We start from the raw sequence: 22,964 nt of genomic DNA, 5'->3' as shown, positions 1-22,964 counted from the left end.
AAAATTAAGGGACTTGCCTATAGTTACACATCTTATTAAAAACAACTGAGATTTGAATTCAGACCTTTCCAATGCTAAGGCTAATATTTTCCCACCAATCTTAATATACTGGTATCTACCGAGAAGGGATAAATTGTTGACTTCCAAATAATTGTCAGCTGACACTGATGATGAGAATAGAGTTTAGGAATTAAGTTAATTGGGTTAGGAAAGTGGCTAAATTTAAGAAATTCAGCTGGGACTCATTTCCATTCATGCTAATCACAATCCACAGAATGGAACCCAAAAGACTTTGTTAATTTGTGGGCATGTTCCTTCATATCCTCCACATGAATATAAAATGGAATATTGTTCTTTTTTAGATATTGCATGAAACTATCCCCCAACTTCTTTGCAATACTTCTGTTTCAATACTTAGGTAGGGTATGATCTATTATCAATTCACTATTATAATCCTTCTATATCCAGCAGATGGTATCCAAGGAAATTTTGGAGATAATGTTTGATAAATCTCAGGCTCCTCTCATAAATAACAATATCCAGTTGTTATTCACAAGGTTAGCATGAGAAACATTCAACAGGAAGGATCCGAAAGTTGTCATTTGTACTATAAAGTAAAACATTGATTGATCTCTTGTTTTCCAAAGACTACTGCAGATTCCCATTTTTAGATCTTTGCTCTTCATTTTCCCTAAATTGATAATCTCCCTAAATGCCAACCTCCTTTCTGTCTCCATCTGTTAATAGCTTCCCCATCCTTCAAAACCCATTTCAATTGACACCCCTTAAGAAAGCATCTTTTTGTACCTACATTTCATCTCACTTTTCTTTTTTAACTTGGAGGTGTTTTTTTTTTTCCCCTTGAGTACATACCTCAGCTCATCCACATGACTCTTACATCATAATGAAGGTAGTCTCATCTTTATCTTTGTATCTCCCATGGCATCTAGCCCAGTGCATGTCACATGACTCAATATTGAGTGAACAAAATGGACAAATATCTAGTCACACTAACCATCAATATTTCAAAAAGACTCAAGTAAAGGAGTTTACAATGTGGTGTGAGTTCTTCATGAACTACTGTTCACCCTCTCCTTCCTCCCATCATCTCATGGTGAATCCACTGAGTGGATATTTTGATATGCTTGTGTGTAGCTGAGATAAAAATTTCTCTGTTAGTTCAAGTGTTTGTAGTTAAATACATATAATACGGCTATGTTCATTACTGAGCTAAAAATAAGTCCTTGTAAATGTGTAAATACAGAACAAACGTATGGTTAATTAAGTGAGTATGGTTTTGCAAGCATTCCAAGACAAAGGCCAAAGTGAACCTTGGCTTTATGGCCAATGAGGAGTCCAGGCAGAATTCCAGCTAATGAAAATAGAATGTGTCAACTCATTCTCAGACTTATAAAGAGATCATTAGAGGTTGAGCAATCCTTTGTAGGCACAGGGTTTTAATGCACAAGTAAAAGTATATAATAAAGATGGAGGCATTAAATTATATTAAAGCAAATGTTATTGGTTGATCAAGTGGAAAACCACATCAGGGAACTGAAAAACCAGGGAATCTACTTGTCTATGAGAGTAGTACGTAGTGGCAAATGTCTTCGACAGATATTTTGCAATTTCTTCATGCCTGTGAGAGAAATACATGAATTATCAAATGAAGAGGATTGAAAGAATGAAAAGTCAAGGCATCATCAAAAATTTCCAATCTGCGGCAGATATCCATGAAGAGATTTTCAGGTGATAATTACTGTGAAAGTGCCTTAGGTTGGAATTAACAAATTTATTAATGTGAGAACACTGGTAAATAATACAGAATGTCATCTAGGTTTGCCCTACCAATAGGGACTATTTGACATTGCAGTCAAGGAGGAAATTTAGCAGACTTTTAATTGCTAAATCAAATCTGGACGCATTCAAACTTTCTGCCTGCTACTCACCCACTAGAAATCTCAGGGAAATGAAAATTATATGTGAATGAAAATACAACTGGCTCCTAGTTGTTCATGAACTTTTCTTGTTTATTATTCAATATTATTACAGAATGTTAGAGCTAGAAATGATTTTGTAGATCATTGTGTTCAAAACCTTTATTTGCCCAGAGAAGGAAATATTAATTCCAGAAGCCTTACAATGAGGAAAGAACTGTAACAGAATGCAAACATGAGGCATCAAATTCTTATTCCAGGTCAACTGTAAAGGACATTTTATCAGTCCTTGGCCCATAGTCATTTAGTTTTATTTATTTAAATTCAGTGATGTAGAAAAAAGGTATATTTAACATACTAATATAAAACATACTCTGCTTTACTAATATAAAATGGTCTCTGCCAATAGTATCCCACTCAAATAAAAATGGTGGCCTCTAAATTATAGATAAGATTCCCTATGTTGAAAGTTTTAAAATGTGATGTGATTTATATTTTATTTCTTTTTTATTTATTTTATTAAATATTTCTGAGTTACATTTTAATCTGTTCCAGAATGCATTTGAATGTTTTGGCTGCATGCTAGAAAAGTGTTTGATAGCTCTGATCTAGACAATACTTTTTGTGAAGAATACCAGGGGTTTTACATAGACTGTTGCCTCAAGAAGAGTTAAAATTGATAGCAATCTTTTCTTCTGGCCAGACTTAAGCATTGTGCTCAGTTTTGGGCAACCCATTTTAGGAAATTTGTCAATGAGCTGGGAAGGGTGCAATGGAAAATAAACACAATGAATTGGTGATAAAACCTTTGCATGGATTGAAGAAATTGAAAAAAAGGTTGTCCTTGGAAATGAAGGCTAAAGAGAGTCACAAATTCAGCCTTCCAATCATTTTGAAGAATTATATGTATCTCTCTTGTTCCAAAATGACAGAGAATAGAACCAGAAAAAACAGACCCAAGTTCCAAAGTGGTACGCTTAGGCTTGAGGAAAGAAAACCTTCTTTACAACTGAACTGTGCAAAACAGAATTAGACTGTCTTAGGAGGTAAGATATTTCTCATTAGAATTGCTAAGCAGAGGTTGTAGGATTAATTACTAAATCTTCTTTTTGAGAGTATTCTTGTTTAGCCAGCCATTAAGCAAGATGATCTCTGAGAATTCTTTCAATGCTCAAACTCTGGAAATGTGGTCTTAAAAAGATATTGATAGAAGAAATCATGAACCAACTTGATGGTGGAGAATGAGCCACTAGTAGCAAACTGAAATATTGGACCTAACAATAAAACCTTTTAAAAGTAATTGATATGATGTTCTTTGTTGCAATATCATGAATGAATATTAGCTGAAAGAATAAAATAAAAATGAAACATTTTGTTTTTTCCATATGTACAAGGCAACTGATCAGTAACTATGTGGTGATTATGATTTTAAATTCAGATACAATTATTCATCATTTAAATTTCAATATCATATATATCACTTATCCATATTATATATATCATTTATATACATACTAAACAATATTTGACATTATTAATAATCAAGAGTTGTATAATTAAGGTTTTGAAGTGTTTTATTATACTAAATGTAAGATCATGAAGATAAAAACAGAATAAAATCAATCATATATAAAATTAAAACCCCTAGAATCCATTATTTCTAACTGCAAAAATCTGAAATTTTTCAACATAGTGGTTTCATTTCTGTACTTAACTAAGATATGGTCATATATGATACATGGTCCAAGGACAGAGAGTAGAGGAAAAAAATGCTAAGAGAAAGAAATGAAGTGGAAGGAAAAGAAAAGAAGAAAAGTGGAGAAGAAAAGAAACGACAGGTCAGGACAAAAGAGAAAACAAGAGAGAAGAAATTGGCAGAGTCTGATTACCAAGCAAGGAAGGGCTAGAGGGAGAGCTTTCATGCCTTAGCAGAAGATGGATGCAGTTTTCAAGCTAGTGAAAATTTTACAGATGGAAGGTAAGATATGAAAATCTAAGGGTCAAAATTCTAGAAGCTCTATCTACTATTTCAGGTCTAAAATAGTCCTCTGCTCATTCATTTATTACTTACCTATTGCCTATTACATTCACCTCCATGTTTTTTGAGATTATACAAAATGTATTCTTAATGGAAATATAAAGTAGACTCAATGCCTTTCCACTTTCAAAACTTTCTTAGAGGAAAAAAAAAAAACAAATGGAAGAATCCTTATTCTTTTTCATTCTTCTACATAATAAATCCTTCAAATATCTGAAGTTTACTGCACCCCTTCCTCACCCCCACTGCCTTGTGTTTTCCAGGTGTTTTCTGAGATATCATAGACTCAAGTCTCTTCACCATGCAGGCTGCCCTCCTCTGGATACTCAGTGGCTTATCAACTCTTTGAGATCCTGATACCCAGAACTCAACACAAGATTCTAAATGAGGTCTGATAAAGACAGAGGAAAGTACAATGATCATTCACCTCTGCACCACCCAGTCTCATTCCTAAAATCTTTATCTTCCTTAATGTAGTCAAGTTATTGCTGTATTTGAGGCTACCACATTACAGTGATGACATACAGAGATTCTAGAATACCAAAATTTCAATTCTCTTTCAGAGCGATTGCTATCTAAGCATGTCTCCTTCCTTTATTTATAAAGCTGATAAAATCATATCATAACTCAGAAACTTGATAACTCTTATCTAAGCAACTCACAACCTCTCAGAATCTCATTTTTTCTATAAAATAGGGATACTAGTAATTCTGATATTGTTATCAGAAGCCTATGAATTAATATAATTAATTTTTTTAAAAAATTGTATTATTGGTGAATATTATTAATCTAAAGCATATTTGATAATATGTGAGAAAACCATTAGCTTCCCATTATACTGTGATTTGAAATTTCATAGAATGGAAGAGTTATGACTATGTCATACAACTGAGAAAAGGTTGAGAAATCTTTGGAAAAAATAGATCAGAATAAATAACACCCACAAATTCATCTTCACTGCTAGAAAATCTTGATGGAATATAGAGTCCAGTTATATTCTTAGTAATAATAGCAAGAATTGTTGATCAAATAAATAGCAAACCACAGAAGGGAACTGAAAGACTAGGAAATCTGCTGGATGTATGAAGTGGTAGACAGATGATACATTGCAATTATTTGGTGCTTGTGAGGGAAGTATTTGGATTATCAAGTGAAGAGGAATGGAAGAATGAAGAGTCAAGGAATTAGGCATCTAAAATTTCCAATTTGTGGCATTTATGCACTTCAGGGGAAAATCAATGTGAAATGACTTTGGTCAGGATTCAAAAATACACTGAATCTAAAGATACTAGGAAGTGATGTACAAAGCCATACAGACTATAGGAATTCTTTAGCACAGGGATCAAGAAGTAAGTTGAACAGATTTAAGAAAAGTTATATCTGGAGGCGTTCAACTTTCTGGCTGCTACTTACCCACTAAAGATCTCATGGAGATAAAAACTAATTGTGACAAAAAAAGTTAATCTCTAGTTATATGTGGATGTTTCCTGTCGGTCAATGTACCCTAAGATAACATATTCCTTATAGAAAATACAGAAACAGAACAATGAAACATGGCAACAATCCCCAGAAGTGGAACTCCTTAGCTTTTGACAAGACTAACATAACATGTGCAAGGTGTGAAGATGATATTTGAGTTATACATAAAGAACAGCAGATGGCATTGCACTGATGAATTACATTGACTCTGTATGAAGCCTTTAAGCATGGTCATCTTTATCATGTGCTATATATGAATATCTTTTGTATGAATAATGCTTTTAGTGCTTCATTTTCTTAATATTTATTTTGTTAAATATTTCCCAATTATATTTTAATCTCTTTGAGGGTACAATTGAATATTTTGAGGCAGCATGAGACCTGCTAGCCCTGAGTTTGGCAATTATGATCTAGACAGAACTTCTTGTGAATAAGACCAGTGGGTTTTAAGAGGATTTTCATCTCAGCAAGAGTCAAAACTGATATAGCAGACAAAGAAAGGAATAATATTCTGAACCAAACAATTAGAAGGCCACCATCCTCTACTCTGGCCAGACTTTTTGGAGCATTGAGATCTGGGCAACATATTTTAGGAATTATATTAAAAAGCTGGGAATGATACAGCAGAAAGTGAACATAAAAATGTGGTATAAACTCCTGCATGGGTTGATAGAATCGAACATATTCAGCCCTAAGGAGAGAATACTAAAAGGAACCAAGATACCATTCTTCAAATAATGGGAAGGATGTCCCATAGGAGGATAGAGGGCAGAACCAGAATGACTGACTCAAATTTCAAACTAGCAGTCATAGGCTTGATTTAAAGAAAGCCTTCTTCAAAATTGAGCTGCGCAAAGGAAAGATAGGTTATTTTAGGAAATCATATATTTCACATTAGATTTTTCAAGCAAAGTTTGGCTGATTGATTGCTGCAACTGGTTTAGGAAGGATTATTGTTTCACTATCCATTGAACTAGATTGTGTTTGAGTACCCTTCCAAAGCTCAAATTCTTTAAGGGTGAACTTACTGAACGATTGAGGAAAGAAATCTTTTTTTTAAATTTTATTTTATAATAACTTTTTATTGACAGAATCCATGCCAGGATAATTTTTTTTTACAATATTATCCCTTGCACTTGCTTCTGTTCCGATTTTTCCTCTCCCTTCCTCCACCCCTTCCTCTAGATGGCAAGAAGTCCTATATATATTAAATATGTTGCAGTATAGAGGAAAGAAATCTTGAACCAATTCAATGGTGAAGAGTGAGGAATTATAGGAAAATTGAAATATTGGTCCCAATAAAAAAATCTGTTTTAAGCGACTAGATATCATAGTCCTTGTTATAATATCATGAATGAATAATAGATGAAGAAATAAAAAGCAAAACCCTCCAAATGCCAAGTATTAATATATTTTATTTGTCCATATATACAAAGACAAATGATCAATGATTAAAAAGTGATTGATTTGTTTTTGAAATTCAAACAAAAAATATATATTTTTAAATTTCTACATCCTATGCATACTACAATATATTAGCAATAAAGAGTTTAGAATGAAGGCTTTGCTGTAGCTCCCAGTAGTATAAAATATGAGATGACTATGATAAACTGCATAAACTAAGTTTTATAAAAAACAAAGTGAGATAGTATAAAGCAACTAGACAAAGATGAATCACACATTTAAATAAAAGAATATACATGTAAATATAAACAGAATATAATCAATTAAAGCCAGAGAAATATTTGTTACTTAGGATTTGAGAAGTCAATTACTGTCATTGGGAATTGAATTTAGTTCTGAATATGCTGGCAATTAGGATAAAATTCAGAGCAGTTCTGAGTATATAGTTGATAATTTATTTGAAGAGAAAACTGCAAGTTTGCATAAGGAAAGATAAACTTCCTCTTTGCACTTAATTAGAAGAATTCACTAGAATGTTTTTATAAAGGGTCATTTTGTGGTTTAGAATGGAAATTGTTTTCTACTATTACTGTTTAAAACAAGGAGGAACATTTTTAGTGTTGAAAAAGTATCTTATATTGATGAAAGCTCTTCTATTATAGTTAAAAGACTAAGAGATTTATATCCTGGCTTTTTCACTTTTGAATTTAGAGGCTTTGCCTAAGATATTATACTCTTTGGGTCCATTTTCTCTATAAATAAAGGAATGGATGGGGTATTCCCTAAGATTCCTATCTCTGCCAGAATCCTGTAAAAATGCAAAAAATCTAAAGTTTTCCAGCCTAACAAATGCATTTCAGCAGTTGACTATGACATGGTTGCATGTGATATATGGCTCAAGAACATAGATCTAGCTTATTCAGTTATATTAATGTAGACAACATAGGTTAAGTTGTAGCCTGGCTCTCTCTAACAGCATCTCCCTTGAGCAAACTTTTAGCCAGTCCCCTTTGCCTTTTCTGAAAAAATTTCAAGTTCTATCATTCCGTTGGGTTTCAAGGAAAGTCTTGACAATTAAGTTATCAATCAGATTGCAAAATTGTTAGCCTGTGCTCTGCATTTCAGTCTGTTTTAACTTACTATCTATATGATGGCACAATATACTCTCATGGAGGTGGCAAGAAAAGCCAGTATTGGTACTGGGTTTTGAATTTCGTCTGGTGCTTGACTGAAACCCTAGAGTTGCGTGCCATAATCTAAAAAAAGGATAATATGGCTCTGCCAATTTTGAGGGAAGTCTTTGCAAGTAGGCATCTTGACAACAACAACAAAAAAAACTCTAATCTGGTTCCTTTAAGAAACACTATTTTGAGCAGAATCTGGATCCTGATGGATTAACCTGAGTAAGTTAGAGTCAATAGAAATCCCCTTATCAAGCTACTTTGGCATTTGAGATGCAAATGTTCATGCTGTCAAAATATCAATAAACTTGCTGAATTCCTTGACTTGTTAGATAATGTTTTGTCATTCAGGCATTTCGGTAGTGTCCAACACTTTGTGACCCTATTTAGGGATTTTTTTGGCAAAGAAAATGAAGTGGTTTGCCCTTTCCTTCTCTTGTTCATTTTACAGATGCAAAACTTGAAGCAAACAGGGTTAAGCCACTTGCTCAGAGTCAGAAAGGGACTAAGGATCTGAGGACAGATTTGAACTCAGGAAGGTAAACCTGTATAATCTCACTGTCCCTAAATGGAAAAATGGGTATAAACAACATTGACCAGAGGCAATAAAGTCTAAAAGTAATTTTACAACTCCCAAGTGTCAAACTCCTTAATCAGAAGAGACATGTTTTCTGTTATATGCACAGAACCCTGTTTTTCATATTCTAGGCTTGATATGGAAGAGGTTTAAGAGTTTTGACAAAGAGATCATAGAATAGGGAAAAGGACCCACATGTGCAAAAATGTTTGTAGCAGCCTTTTTTGTAGTGTCAAGAAAGTGGAAACTGAGTGGATGACCATCAGTTGAAGAATGACTGAATAAGTTATGGCATATAAATGTTATGGAATATTACTGTTCTATAAGAAATGATCAGCAAGATGATTTTAGAAAGGACTGGAAAGATTTGCATGAACTGATGCTGAGTGAAGTGAACAGAATCAGAAAATTATTGTATATGATTACAAGATTATAAGATGATCAACTCTGATGGATGAGACTCTTTTAAACAGTAAGGTGATTCAGACCAATACCAATAGAAGTGATGGGGAGAGCCATCTGCACCCAGAGAGATGGCTATGGCGACTATCATAAAATAGATATGTTCACTTTTTTGTTGTTGGAGTCTTGCTTTTATTTTCTTTCTCATTTCTTTTTTTCTTGTGGAGCATGATAAATATGGAAATATATGTACATATATATACATACATATATATATGAACTATACATGATTAGCATATGTTAGATCACTTGCTGTCCTGGGGAGAAGGGCAGGGGAAAAGAGGGAGAAAAGTTTGGAACACACGATTTTGTAAGGGTGAATATTGAAACTATCTTTTCATGTATTTTGAAAATAAAAAGCTATTTAAAAAGAATTTTGCCAGCTTCAGAGCCATTTAGGAAATGTGTCTATGGGACTGCAACAAGTTAACCAGTTTTCTCCATCTCCAGACATTAATACCATCCTGTCTATGTAAAACTCTATGGAAGGTTAGAATGAGAGAGCTAGAAGGAGCTTTGTCACGTTACTAGTCCAAGTCCCTTATTTTATAGCTTCCTGGAAAGTTGAAGGAACTTCCTAGGATCACATATCTTATTAGAAACAAGTAATACTTGAATTCAAACCTTTCTGATTCCAAGAATAGCATTTGTTCCTGAAATTTTCATGTATTGATGTCTATTGAGAGGAAACAAATTGTTGACTTCCAAATACTTGTTAGTTGACACTGATGGATGGTGTCTCCCATGGCCACCCCAAGAATAGAGAAAAGAGTTTAGAAATTAGGGTAATTGGGTTGAAAAAGTGGCAGTTAAAATTTTTCATCTGGCACACATTTCCATTCATGCCAACCACCATCCAACAATTGGAAACCAAGAGACTTCATTAATCTTTGAGCGCTCTCATTCATCTTCTCCACATGACCATAAAATGGCACATCATTCTCTTTCAGATATTGCATACAACTAATCCCCAACCACTTTGAAATTCTTCTGCCTTGATATTCAGGTAGAGTATAACCCATCCTCAGTTCATTAGTTTGTTCCATTATAGTCCAAGATATGGGGTTCCCTTCTGGACCCAGCAGACAGAATCCAGGGAAGTTTTGGAGGCAGCGTTTGACAAATCTCAGGCTTTTCTCATTCTTCCCAAATTTCCAGTTGTTATTCACAAGTTCAGCATGGGAAACATCCAACAGGGAAAGCTTGAAGTTGTTATTTGTACTGCAAAGGAAAACATTACTTTATTTCTTACTTGTTTTCCAAAGACTTCCTTCACCTTCCCAAGTTTAGGTCTTTGCTCCTCATATTCCCTAAGTTAGCAATCTCCCTACATGCCATCTCTAACCTCCCCCTCACTCCTGTCTTCATCTGTTGATAGCCTCTCCATCCTTCAAAACCCATTTCAAGTGACACTCCTTAAGAAATCATCTTTTTGTCCCTACATTTGGAAGTAATATTTACCTCACTTTCTTAACAATTTGTTTTTTAACTTGTAGATTTTTCCTTGAGTACATATCTCAGCATAACTACAAGATTGGTTTATTAGAGGGAAGGCAATCTCATCTTTATCTCCTATAGCATAGTCTAGCCCAGTGCATTACACATAGCTCAGTATTGATTGAACAAAATGGACAAATTCCTCTATTCACACTGACCTTCAATATTTTGAAAACATTTTTAACTTATTGAGAACTAAAGAGGACTACAATATGTATAAGTCACACACTGTTATGCTATAACAGTCATGAGCTACTGTTCATAGTTTCCTTCCCCCTTTCCCTTCCCATGGTGAATACACTGGGCATGAGTTTCTTCAAGCTTAGCTATATGGGTTTTCCAAAGAGAGATTTTTAATCTATTTTTTAAACCCATACTCAATTTGGGAGCTCTGCCACAACTTTCTATTTCTTGTCATAGCATTCAAGAACCCAGCACTGTTGAAATTGTTATTTAATTTGCCCCATATCTCCTTTCATATCAAAAGTCTTGTGTAATAGAACCAATCTTTTGGATATCAATAAGCCTTGTCATTTGTTGAACTGAATTTAGGACATTGAGAAATTAAGTGATTTTCTAAAGTCACAGAGCTCTTTATCACAGAAAAGACATGAATCCAATTCACTTTAACTTGTAGATCATCTTTTTACTCACGCTACCATAACACCTGTCTTTCTACATGTGTATCATGTAGATTTTTTATCATTTTATTCTAGAGACTTTTTTCCCTGTGTGTGGTTCAGTGGATAGAGCACTGAGTCTGGAGTCAGAAAGATCTGAGTTCAAATCTGGCATCAGTTATTTATTACCTATGTAAGCCCTGAGCAAACCACTTAAATTGTGGCAACTTCAGTTTTCTCTCTAAGAATAGCACCTAGCTCCTAGTATTGTTGTAAAGATCAACTGACACAACGTGTGTAAGTCACTCTACAAGCATCAAAGTGATCTAGAAGTGCTAGCTATTATTCTTATCTTCTTGTAACATCTGAGGACCTCGCCTCTAGTAAGTCATGGGTGGTTATTTTTTGGAAGTTCTCCCTTATCCATTGTAAGAATTAAATCAGGAAAGCAAATCTTTGGCTTCTTGCATCTGTTCTCTTCTTCCTATGCACATGGCCCTTGCTCAAATTTTGCTTACCTCTTACCTACAACTACTGCAGGAGAAAGTGATGTTTGTAAAATACAGACCTGACCTAACAACTTCCCAACTCAAGAAACCACAGGGGTTCTCATTATGTCTAGAAACAAATAAAAGTCCCTTTATTTCTCATTTAATACTATTTTCAACTTAGCTCCAAACTCCTTTTCACATTGTTCTGTGTGAATGCACATTATTCTTCATGCATATTACAGTACAGACTTTTTACTCTTCTTCTTCCACATTACTCCGTTTTATAACTCTGTGCAATAGAATTTGCAATAATAGTCTTCCATTTCTGGAATGCCCTTCCTCATCACCTTTACTACTACTACTACTACTACTACTACTACTCCTACTACTATTACTACTTACTACTACTACTACTACTGCTGCTGGTGATGATGATGAGGAGGAGGAGGAAGAGGAAGATGTTGATGATGATGCTACTGCTGCTACTACTACTACTTCATTATCTTCTTCTCCTTCATTTCTTGCTCCTCTATCTCTTCTCTCTTCTCCATTACTTCTTCCTCCTCCTTCTTGAATGATGTTGTTAAAGGACACATCTTATTTTAATGAATGCATAATGTACCACTATAAAATACCCTAATTACATATCAAAGTGGTCTGAGCAGTCCCTTACAGAAACAATAGAGCAAAATATAAATATATAATATAATAAGCAAATATCTTTGCTTATTACAACAATTAGCTCCCTTAACAATTAAGTCAATGAACTTTCTATACAAAGCCTTTTCTCATTCCAGGAGGAAATTCTGTCCATCTAGCATCCAATTGCAACAAATCTATTTTGTGTTTGCATTTTATACAATGTGGGTGTATATACATACACCCCTGGGTGATGTTTGTGTATGTTATCTCCCGAAAGAGTGTGAGCGCCTTGAGCAAAAGCACTAATCTACTTTGTATTTATATATCCATCTCTTAGAACAGAACCTGCAATGTAGTAGGTGCTCCCTCAATGCTTGTTGGTTTTGAATTATTGAACAATTATTCCCCACCTTTTAAATGTCACATTTTCTGAACTGGCTACTTCATTTGACTTCATCAGCTTGCTTCCATTGGAGGCAATGGATTTGAGAACATCTTCTGTTATGTAGAGAAACCTCTTGGAGTAATCCACCTTTATGGACTTGAAAGCCACAACATCTTTTATCTTTTCATTTAAACCATTTTGGCAACCTAGAGAAAGGAGAACAGTAGGAATATGGCTTAACTATCTCAGCAGAGAATCATAGCATCATTGATCAAAGCTGGAATAAACTTTAGAGGCCATTAAGTGAACCCCATCATTTTATAAAGGGAAAAATTGGGACCCAGAGAAGCTAAAGGAGTTGCTTAGAGTCAGCCATCCAGTGAGTGCTTGAGGAAAAAGTCAAATTCAAATCATCCTGATACCTACTCCCATAATAGCTCAGAGATTAAAGGCTAAAAGAGATTTCAAAATCTATAGTTTTGCAGGTGAGGAAACTGGAGAAAAATTAAATGACTTAGCCAATGTCTGAGGCAGAATGTCTGCCTGAGTTTACGTCCATTACACTATTCATGGGATTTTATTGCCTTGTTGTGGAAAAAGTGCAATGAGTGGGGCGGAGAGGAATGGGACCTATATCACAGAACATTGATTTTCTTTTTTTTCTCTCCCGGACTCAGGATCTTCATATGAGAAGATATAAGAATAGAAGTAGGGAGCAAGTGTTTATCTATCACTTATGATGGGTCTGGAATCGTGCTAAGCATTCTGCCGATTTTTCTCATTTAATTAAGGTTTTTGACTACATGATGTCTAACCTCCCTTTCAGGGAATCATTTAATAATCTTGAACATCATCACTACTTTCCTGTTCAGCAAACTAGATTAATCACTATTTTACAGCATCTGTCTGGCTTTTCCCATATCTGACTGAGCAAAGGCACATGAGGGACAAGAGAAATAAGTGATTTCAGAAATGTGTCGCTCTCTCTTAACTCAGTCTTTAGTGCTCATGCTCAGATGCAAGAAGTATTCAGTGGTCTGCAAAGCTTTCTCTAGTCAAAAAATGGAAAGAAATTTCTCTTCAACTTACATAGAACTTTGTCACTCTCTTAAACAAGAATAATAGCATAATAGAATAATTGAAGATCATCCATTTCAGTCCCCTCATCTTCCAGAGAAAGAAATTAAGTATCCCAAAGTCACCCACTAAGGAAGAGATGGAGCCAGGATGAGAAATCATACATTCTGACTCTGAATCTGGGGCTCTTCCTACAATCCAATACTATTTGTACATCAGGATTTTGGTTCAAGATTGAAGGGCTATATATCAAAGAGGGATGGACTTGTAATCAATAGGTCCAAGATCAAACACCATTCTCTCTTATCAACTGTATTTCCTTGGACAGGTACTTTATCTCTCTAAGCCTCAGTTTCCCTATCTCAAACTGGTTATAACACCTTCATTCCCTATCTCCCCTATCATGTTCTCATTGTATAATAGACATTATTTATGTAAATTATAAATTCTTTCAGAGCCCACATCATATTATATTCTCCTTGTTTATATCTAAACAAAGTATGGTATAACATAAAGAGTAAGCATGATGGGAACATAAAACATGGAATTGATCACTGGCCTCCAACTCAGAAAGATTTTACCTCAAATTCTGCTTCTGAAGCTCTATAGTCCTTGGCAGTCACTTACTCTGAGCCTAAGCTTTTTCCTTCACAATTCCTGGACTGCATTCCTCCCTGGGTTGTTGCAAGGCTCAAATAAAACCATTTTTCTTTCACGTTCAATATGTTACCTTGGATTGTGAGACTTTGTTTCCAGTTGATGACACTATTACATTCTAGAATTGCTGGCAATTTCTGGAAGTCTTTCGAGAAGATGTGGTAAGTGTTTGCGTAATGATCTTTGTCATCCATCATTTCCTGCAGGGAAGATCAAGATTGGGGGAAGTGAAAAAATTTCAGAAGAGAGAAAAAGACTTATGTAATACAAAAGTACTTCTGGCAGCTCTTTTTGTGGTGGCAAGGTATTGGAAATCAACAGTACATGTATCAACTGGGAAATGGCTGAACAAGTTGTGCTGTATGATGGCAATGGAATATTATTCCATATAAGAAATGATGATCTCAGGACAAAAAAAAAACATGCAGAGATTTTGACAAATTGATGCAAAGTGAAATGAATACAAGGAGGAAAACATTGCACACTAAAACAGTAAAATCGTTCAAGAATCAAAGGTGAATGACAGTTATATCCAGCAATACAAAAGTCCAAAACCATTTCTAAAAGGCATATGATAAAACTGTATCTCCCTCATAGAAACTCTGAATGAAGATCGAAATATACTGTTATTTTATTTTGTTTTTATTTTGTTTTTTTTTTTAACAAACTAATATGGAGATGTTTTACATGATTGCCCATGTAAATCCTTTATCAAAGTGTTTGCTTCTCATTGATGAGGGAGAAAGGATAACATGGGTGAAAAGTTTGAACTTAAAATTATAAAACATGACAATTAAAAAGTATCTTTGTTTCTCATGTAATTTGGAACAAATAAAATATCAAAACCAATAAAAAGATGGGAAGCAGGAAAGGTAAGTGCTACTAATATTATCATTTTAAAAATGAAAAAACTGAGGTAATAGTGCCTAGAATCACATTTCTAATAAGTGACGGTGGCTGGATTTGACTCCACCTTTCTGACTTCATGTTTAGCATTCTTTCCATTGCAACATTCAGCTGTTGCACTTAAGTCCCCGGAATGCAAAATAGAGAGAAGGATAGAAGAAGTCATTTATTTCAATCCTTCTAAGCACTTTGTTTTTCTTTTAAATTTTTCATCTTTCTCCATAAATAAATACTCTGCCTCAAGAGATTAAAGATGGAAAAAAATAAAATAAAGCTACTACCAGTCACATTTAGCACCTCGCCTGGCATATATTAAACACATAATAAATTCTTACTGACTAAAAAGTTTCTAGGAGTGACCCTCTTTTCATCTTTAAGCTCTCCTGGTCCTCTAATATCATATATAGCCAATCACTCACTGGACTCCCTTTAGAAACATTTCTAGGTTGGAAATACTGCTCCCTTCCACTATATGCTGAATATCAGGTTGCTGTATTTTTGGCTTATAGTAGAATCCAGAGAAAACATTGCATCTTTTTTTCTAACTTTCAAGGGAGTCTTGGGATTCATTCAATTCCAGTTTATATGATCTGAAGACTATGTCATCTTCTACATTTAAAATGAAGCTCTTGCTCTTCTCTATTCACAGAATGGTGGTAGGGGAAAAGCAATGGAAAAGCTATATTATTGGGATGAGAGCATTGTCTCATAATCCAGAGAGTGTGACAACAGGAGTCAGCATCTCGGGTTTGCCAGTTACTAGTGGTATGACTGTGGCCATCTGATTGACCTTTGAAGTCCCCACTCTCCACAACTCTGGAAGAAAATTTGCACAGAGATTCTTGAAGGTTCTTTCCATCTCCCAACTTTGTGTTTCCATGAAAATAATTGTGGGACATCATTGGATAAAAATTGCATACCATATTGCCTTGAGAATCCTGCCATAGCAGAGATATGGTAGACATAGTAATCAAAAAGCCTTGAGTTCAAGAATTATTTCAGAAATATGATAGCCTTTTGACCCTGAATAAGAACTACAGATCACTATTGACCACAAAATAGAAAATTTTGATTATATCAAATTGAAAAGTTTTTGTATAAACAAAACAAATGCAGACAAGATTAGAAGGGAAACAATAAAGTGGGAAAACATTTTTATAGTCAAAGGTTCTGATAAAGGCCTCATTTCTGAAAGATGTAGAGAATTGACTCTAATTTATAAGAAATCAAACCATTCTCCAATTGATAAATGGTCAAAGGATATGAACAGACAATTCTCAGATGAAGAAATTAAAACTATTTATAGACATATGAAAATATGCTCCAAATCATTATTAATCAGAGAAATGCAAATTAAGACAACTCTGAGATACCACTACACACCTGTCAGATTGGCTAGAATAACAGGGAAAGATAATGCGGAATGTTGGAGGGGATGTGGGAAAACAGGGACACTGATATATTGTTGGTGGAGTTGTGAACTGATTCAACCATTCTGGAGAGCAATTTGGAACTATGCTCAAAAAGTTATCAAACTGTGCATACCCTTTGATCCAGCAATGTTTCTACTGGGCTTTTACCCCAAAGAGATACTAAAGAAGGGAAAGGGACCTGTATGTGCCAAAATGTTTATGACAGCCCTGTTTGTAGTGGCTAGAAGCTGGAAAATGAATGGATGCCCATCAATTGGAGAATGGTTGAGTAAATTGTGGCATATGAACGTTATGGAATATTATTGTTCTGTACGAAATGACCAGCAGGATGAATGAAATGAAATGAAATGAAAGGACTGGCAAGACCTACATGAACTGATGCTGAGTGAAATGAGCAGAACAATGATATTGTATGAGAATGGATTCTGATGGAAATGAATCTCTTCCATAAAGAGAGCTAATTCAGTTTCAATTGATCAAGGATGGACAGAAGAAGCTACACCCAAAGAAAGAACACTGGGAAATGAATATAAACTGCTTGCATTTTTGTTTTTCTTCCCAGACTATTTATACCTTCTGAATCCAATTCTCCCTGTGCAACAAGAGAACTGTTTGGTTCTGCACACATATATTGTATCTAGGATATATTGTAACCTATTTAACATGTAAAGGACTGCTTGCCATCTGGGGGAGGGGGTGGAGGGAGGGAGGGGAAAAATCAGAACAGAAGTGAGTGCAAGGGATAATGCTGTAAAAAATTACCCTGGCATGGGTTCTGTCAATAAAAAGTTATTAAAAAAAAAAAAAGAAAGAAGCTTTAGTAAAAAAAAAAAAATTTCTAAGGCTATACATTACAGAGAAGTTTTTGATTGATGTTCATGTGTGGGATTTCCATATCAGAAGTTGCATGGAATACTGAAACCACAGACTAATAATAAAGATAGTAATATCAACAATGGTAACACTATAATAACAATGCAATTATTGATATGCACCAAATATTACCACAAAGCAATATATTGTTATTTCTGGGACAATCCTTTCCCAACAACTCTCAGTACAGAGTTGGGTACCCAAGATAAGAGGACCCCCAAGTTCAGGGTAATTTGAGTACCCTAATTCTAAAATTAAATGATTGCTTCTAAGTAATGGATGCTCTTGAAGACTTAAAGGTATTTGAATTCAGAATATTTAAAATAATTGTTATATAAAATATGGTAATTACTTCCAGCCAATGAAAATCTATAGGATGACTGTGAATAATATAAGGAGCTCAGGGAATTGATTATTCACACTACTCAGTGTAACTTACAAGATCCCATCCTTTAATATTCATCTAGTTGGCATAATTGGCTCCAAAAGAAAAATATTTCATAAGATAGTACAGTATAAACAGTGCCAATAAGATATTCTCACATAAACTTCAGGCATGTTGTTCCACAAATATAAATAATGTCATTTGGAAGACAGGAAAAACAATTCAGTACAATTAATCAAGAGAGATACATATGGGAAACATTCATGGCTAAGATATCCCAAATCTCTAAGATTTCAAACTCCTTAACCCTTGCCCCCATCCCTTTCTCCTCAAATCATTCTCTCTCCCCCCTCATTAGATTACAGAATAGACATGAAGTACAAGGCTGAGTCATTTTCTTCCAAGGGTTGTGTTCTTTTTCTTCTCTCATCAATCACGAAGGGTGTCTCCATTCCTCATAGAATTTCCCCCATATTAACTGAATGCAAAGCTAGAAAATTTTGTTTTTCAAAGACTAGCTTGCTCTCATGCCTAAAGTTCTTTCTTTCCTGTGAAATGATCCTTGATTTGCTAAAAACTACATAAAACACAAATATGCATATATGTGTGTGTATATCTATACCACTGTGAATTTATATATGTGTACATATATATATATATACATACATACATACATGTATGTATGTATATATCCACACATACTTGTGTTTGTGTGTGTGTTTTCTTTGAGAACTGAAGACAAACAACAGCCTGTTAATAGTAGTAACTATATCACTTAGGTCCCAATTGGTCAGATACAGTTAAGCAATGCACCTCCTTCCTCCCTTCCTCAACTCCTATCTTCTTCCCTTCCTTCCTTGCTTTCTTCCTTCCTTCTTTCCTCTCTCCCTTCCTTCTCCCTCCCTCCCTTCCTTCCTCCCTTCCTTCCCTTCATTTTTTCCTTCCTTCCTTTCTTATCTTTTTCCTCTCTCCTCTTCTCCCTCTGTTCCCATAGGGAATCACATACCCTTACCTCCAGATCCTATAACCAAAGAATATGAATTTTGATTGCTAAAACATAGTGAGATTTCCTGGGGTTTGTGGGCTAGATTTCTTTTTGATGGACCATCCCTTAAATTCAAATCACTCCCACTCTCATTGATTGGTCACCAATAGATTCTAGCCCAAACTTTATTCAGTCATTCTTTAGATTCTGATGCTCAAAGTGACTGAAATAGCATTTAATTATTTTTGCCAGAAACCTTGATGGTCTTCCCCTCCCAGATTTATTTTATTTTACTTTTGATTTTTATTCTGCTCTTAATCATTGAATGGACCTCATACACCTGGGAGACCTGGGAAAGGCTTTAGCTCAAACAGGCCAAGGTCTCCCACTACATCCAAGATCATCAGCAGTTGTCCTCATGGGGGCTACTGGATCCAGATGGATCCAGAAGATGGAGTAAGGCTGGTGACTTTTCACAGCCTTCTCACACTTAAATCCAATTCACTTGAAAGTTGTGATATCTCCTTCCTGGTGTCCTGGTATGTTCAAGAACAGGGGACAAACAATATATTTCTCCCCTCTTTGTTGTGTCTTCTTCTACCAGGATATAAGCTATTTAGGTTTAGGAACTGTTAATAGTTTTATACTCCTGACAAGTAGCATCCTGTCTGACATTTTGTAAATTATATATACATATACATATAAATTTACATGCATACATGTGAACATAGACATTCATTTATATATTCATATATGCATATTAAAGATTGTATTTGCATAAATTATATATTTATGTATATACATTTACATATATGTATAAATATACATATATAAATACTGTCATGTCGTATTTATATATATATATATATATATATATATATATATATATATATATATATATATATATATATGGATGCACAATTATAGTCATATATATTTATATGTGTATATACACACATACATATGTAATCTTACACTGTTTGTCAAGCATTATGTCAAGAACAAATGCAAAAGTAAAGAGAGTTTGTGTCTTCCATAAAATTACATTCTAATAAAGGGAGAAACTACAAGGAAAGGAGTGTTATTAAAATCTTTTAGGAATGAAGTATCACAAATGAACTAAATCTCTCCATGTTTACATACAATAGATATTTAGATAAAAATATACATCTATATGTTATAGCATATTTGTATATACACACACACGCGCGCGCACGATGGGGGGCACAGGTAAAGTGAGAGAACGAAAAAGAAAGGGAGAAAGTTATCTTGAAATGTTGGTCTGAAGCTTAAGGAATAAAAAGAATTTTTAAAAGAAGCTATAAGTGTGACTTGAAATGTTCTTCAGATCCACATAAAAAAGTAATGAGATTTAGAATTGACATCAGTCTTAGGAATTATAGTTGTCACATCCCAACACTGACATCACTGATTGTTTCTTCTTTTACTCATAAAATTGATTTTCTTTTCTGCTTCACCTTCTTGATCATAGATCCTTTGAATTCTTTTCTCCATGTTTTTTTTTTCCTGAGCGGCAGAGAGGGGCTCACATAAGATGATTCGGTTACATTTGAGCAGATTGTTTTTAATGATTTTCTTTATTCTCTTAGAAATGAGCCTAACCATCTTTGCATAGTGAGTGTCCAAATATCGTGCATCCTTTCAAATATGATTGATGTATTAGTTGGTTTTGCCAAGCAACATTATTTTCTTTTTCTTCTTAAATCTTACATTCAAGGGATGGCTTGTTTAGTATAGAGGTAGAATATAGAGGTAGAGCATAGAGGTAGAATGACTACATTTAAAAATGTCAATTTAAAAATGAATATGATAAGATATAAAATTTTTAAGGATATGGAAGTTATAAAATCAGGAATGAAAATTTATGTAACTACCCAAATTCAGGTTGGCAAGAAAGAAGAAATGAGATTATTGTCCTTGAGACTGGCAAGAATGAAGAGCCAGTGACATAGTAGTGGGAAATTGGGTTACCTTAAGTGTGGAAAGTAAGAGAAGAGTGTGAAAACTGCTATAACCAATCAAAACCCAAATCTAAAGATGAGCTTCTATGGTGATTTAATGGTATTACAAATATAGGGCAACTCTATGAAGTCTTAAGAGGCAGAAAGAAGGCTTTTTTTTTCCATCAGAAATCTCTTGGTCTTAATATCCCTTTTCTAATACTTTAGTACTCATTGAGCCTACCTGCTTCTGAGGCCGGGTAATTACAGTCTGATAGTCCGGCCAGGAGTCCACCAGCACTTCCAGGTTGAAGGGGTTTCCACGAATGATGTTAAAGATGGAACCATATACCTAAAGTAGACAACAGCAGCCAATGAGTCTAAAAGTAGAAGGCAGCAACCTGAAGTTTGCTTCAGAGGGACAGAGAAAAGAAGACCCTCCCAGCATGAACTTTTCTAGAGTGACATCCAGTGCCATAATAGTGCTTTGTTGGTGTCCTAGAAAATGATATTATTTTTATCCTCTCTTCCCTTCCTCTCTCTACATTCCCATCCCTTCCTGTCCAGATTCTTTACTAAGGAAATGCAAGGAGAGAGGAATCATTTTATTTGTAAATGTCTCTATCCATCAAGACCCTTCCTCCAATTCTTGAGTTTCTGCCCAGGAAATCTACCATTTCATAAAGTGCTCAAGCTATCTCAAGGCTCTACTCCTGGTTCTCCAGGCTCTTCTAGTTCATGTTCATGTGGGTTTTCCCTTTCTCTCACCAACTATCTTTATCTCTCACCAACTAATCATTGTCTTCTCTCATTACAATATAAACTCTTTAGGAGAAAGGATATCATTTTTTTCTCTTATATTTGAATTCCTGGCTCAATTCCTAGCATATAGTGAATATTAATAAAGTCTCTCTCTCTCTCTGTCTCTAACTCTCTGCTTTTGACTCTGGCTCTTTCTGATCTGTTTCCATATCTCTTTATATATCTGTTTCTGTCTATCTGTTAGTCTGTCTCAGTCTTTTTTCTTTCTCTCCAGGATCTAGATTCTAGAATAGTAAGAGTAATGATTCTAAAACAGAATTCTAGGAGAGACAGTGTGAGTACACACTTTATAAATTAAGAAATGAAGGTATAGGGGCAGCTGGGTGGCACAGTGGATAGACCACCAGCCCTGAAGTCAGGAGGACCTGAGTTCAAATATGATGTCAGACACTTAACACTTCCTAGCTGTGCGACCCTGAGCAAGTCATTTAACCCCAAATGCCTCAGCAAAAAAGAAATGGAGGTACAGAAAATTATAGTAAATTGATCACAGTCCATTCATTTCCCCTTAGCTGCCATCCCACTTCCTTCTCTGGTTTCATTGCTGAGTTTTTCCTCTACAAACCAAAGGAATCACAGTAGAGCTTCATTTCTACTTTTCTCTTTCATGACTTTCTCCCCACCTCACCTTCATTGCCTCTGGGATGCATTCACTCAGGGATCGGTGCAGAGTCTGCAGCATCTTGGAGTCATGTAACCGAATCATCTTATGTGAGCCCCTCTCTGCCTCTCAGAAAAAAAAAAAAACATGGAGAAAAGAATTCAAAGGATCTATGATCAAGAAGATGAAGCAGAAAAGAAAAAGAAAATCAATTTTATGAGTAAAAGAAGAAACAATCAGTGATGTCAGCATTGGGATGTGATAACTATCAAAAGTAATGACACTTTGGCTACATTAAGAGGGAGAAATCTTCCAGGAATCAAATGGTATGAGAAGGATCATCCCACAGTCCTTTTTTTTTTTTTTTAAATCAGATCTCATTCAGAATGTTGTCTTCAGTTGTGGGGACCAGAATCTCAAAGAGCTGATAAGCTGATGCATGTCCAGAAGAGAGTAACCAGTATGATGAAAAACCCTGATCTCATGTCCTCTGAGAATAAAATAAAGAAACTGGGGAAATTTAACCTGGGGAAGAGAAGACAGTGGAAAAA

General features: G+C 34.9%; 1 protein-coding gene across 1 annotated transcript; it reads right to left on the bottom strand.

Annotated features, from left to right (window-relative positions):
* Positions 1–257: 257 nt before the first annotated feature.
* LOC127540452 (glycine N-acyltransferase-like protein 2) lies at positions 258–22,518 on the bottom strand. Its single transcript, XM_051965145.1, has 6 exons — positions 22,441–22,518; positions 21,235–21,342; positions 14,521–14,647; positions 12,739–12,919; positions 10,057–10,299; positions 258–399 (listed from the first exon to the last, which is right to left on the bottom strand). The coding sequence occupies exons 1-6, from the start codon at positions 22,516–22,518 to the stop codon at positions 258–260; spliced, it is 879 nt and encodes a 292-aa protein (XP_051821105.1).
* Positions 22,519–22,964: the final 446 nt, after the last annotated feature.

The sequence above is a fragment of the Antechinus flavipes genome, chromosome 6, assembly GCF_016432865.1.
Source record: "Antechinus flavipes isolate AdamAnt ecotype Samford, QLD, Australia chromosome 6, AdamAnt_v2, whole genome shotgun sequence".
Taxonomy (NCBI): domain Eukaryota; kingdom Metazoa; phylum Chordata; class Mammalia; order Dasyuromorphia; family Dasyuridae; genus Antechinus; species Antechinus flavipes.
Note: the sequence above shows the minus strand (reverse complement) of the source record. Positions and strands in the feature narration are given on the sequence as shown.

Coding starts and splice junctions, on each gene's coding strand:
- LOC127540452 (XM_051965145.1), bottom strand. CDS start 22,518: ATGATTCGGTTACATGACTCCAAGATGCTGCAGACTCTGCACCGATCC. Junction 21,343..22,440: donor GCATCCCAGAGGCAATGAAG/GTGAGGTGGGGA, acceptor TGTCTACTTTAG/GTATATGGTTCCATCTTTAA. Junction 14,648..21,234: donor TTACCCGGCCTCAGAAGCAG/GTAGGCTCAATG, acceptor TCTTCCCTGCAG/GAAATGATGGATGACAAAGA.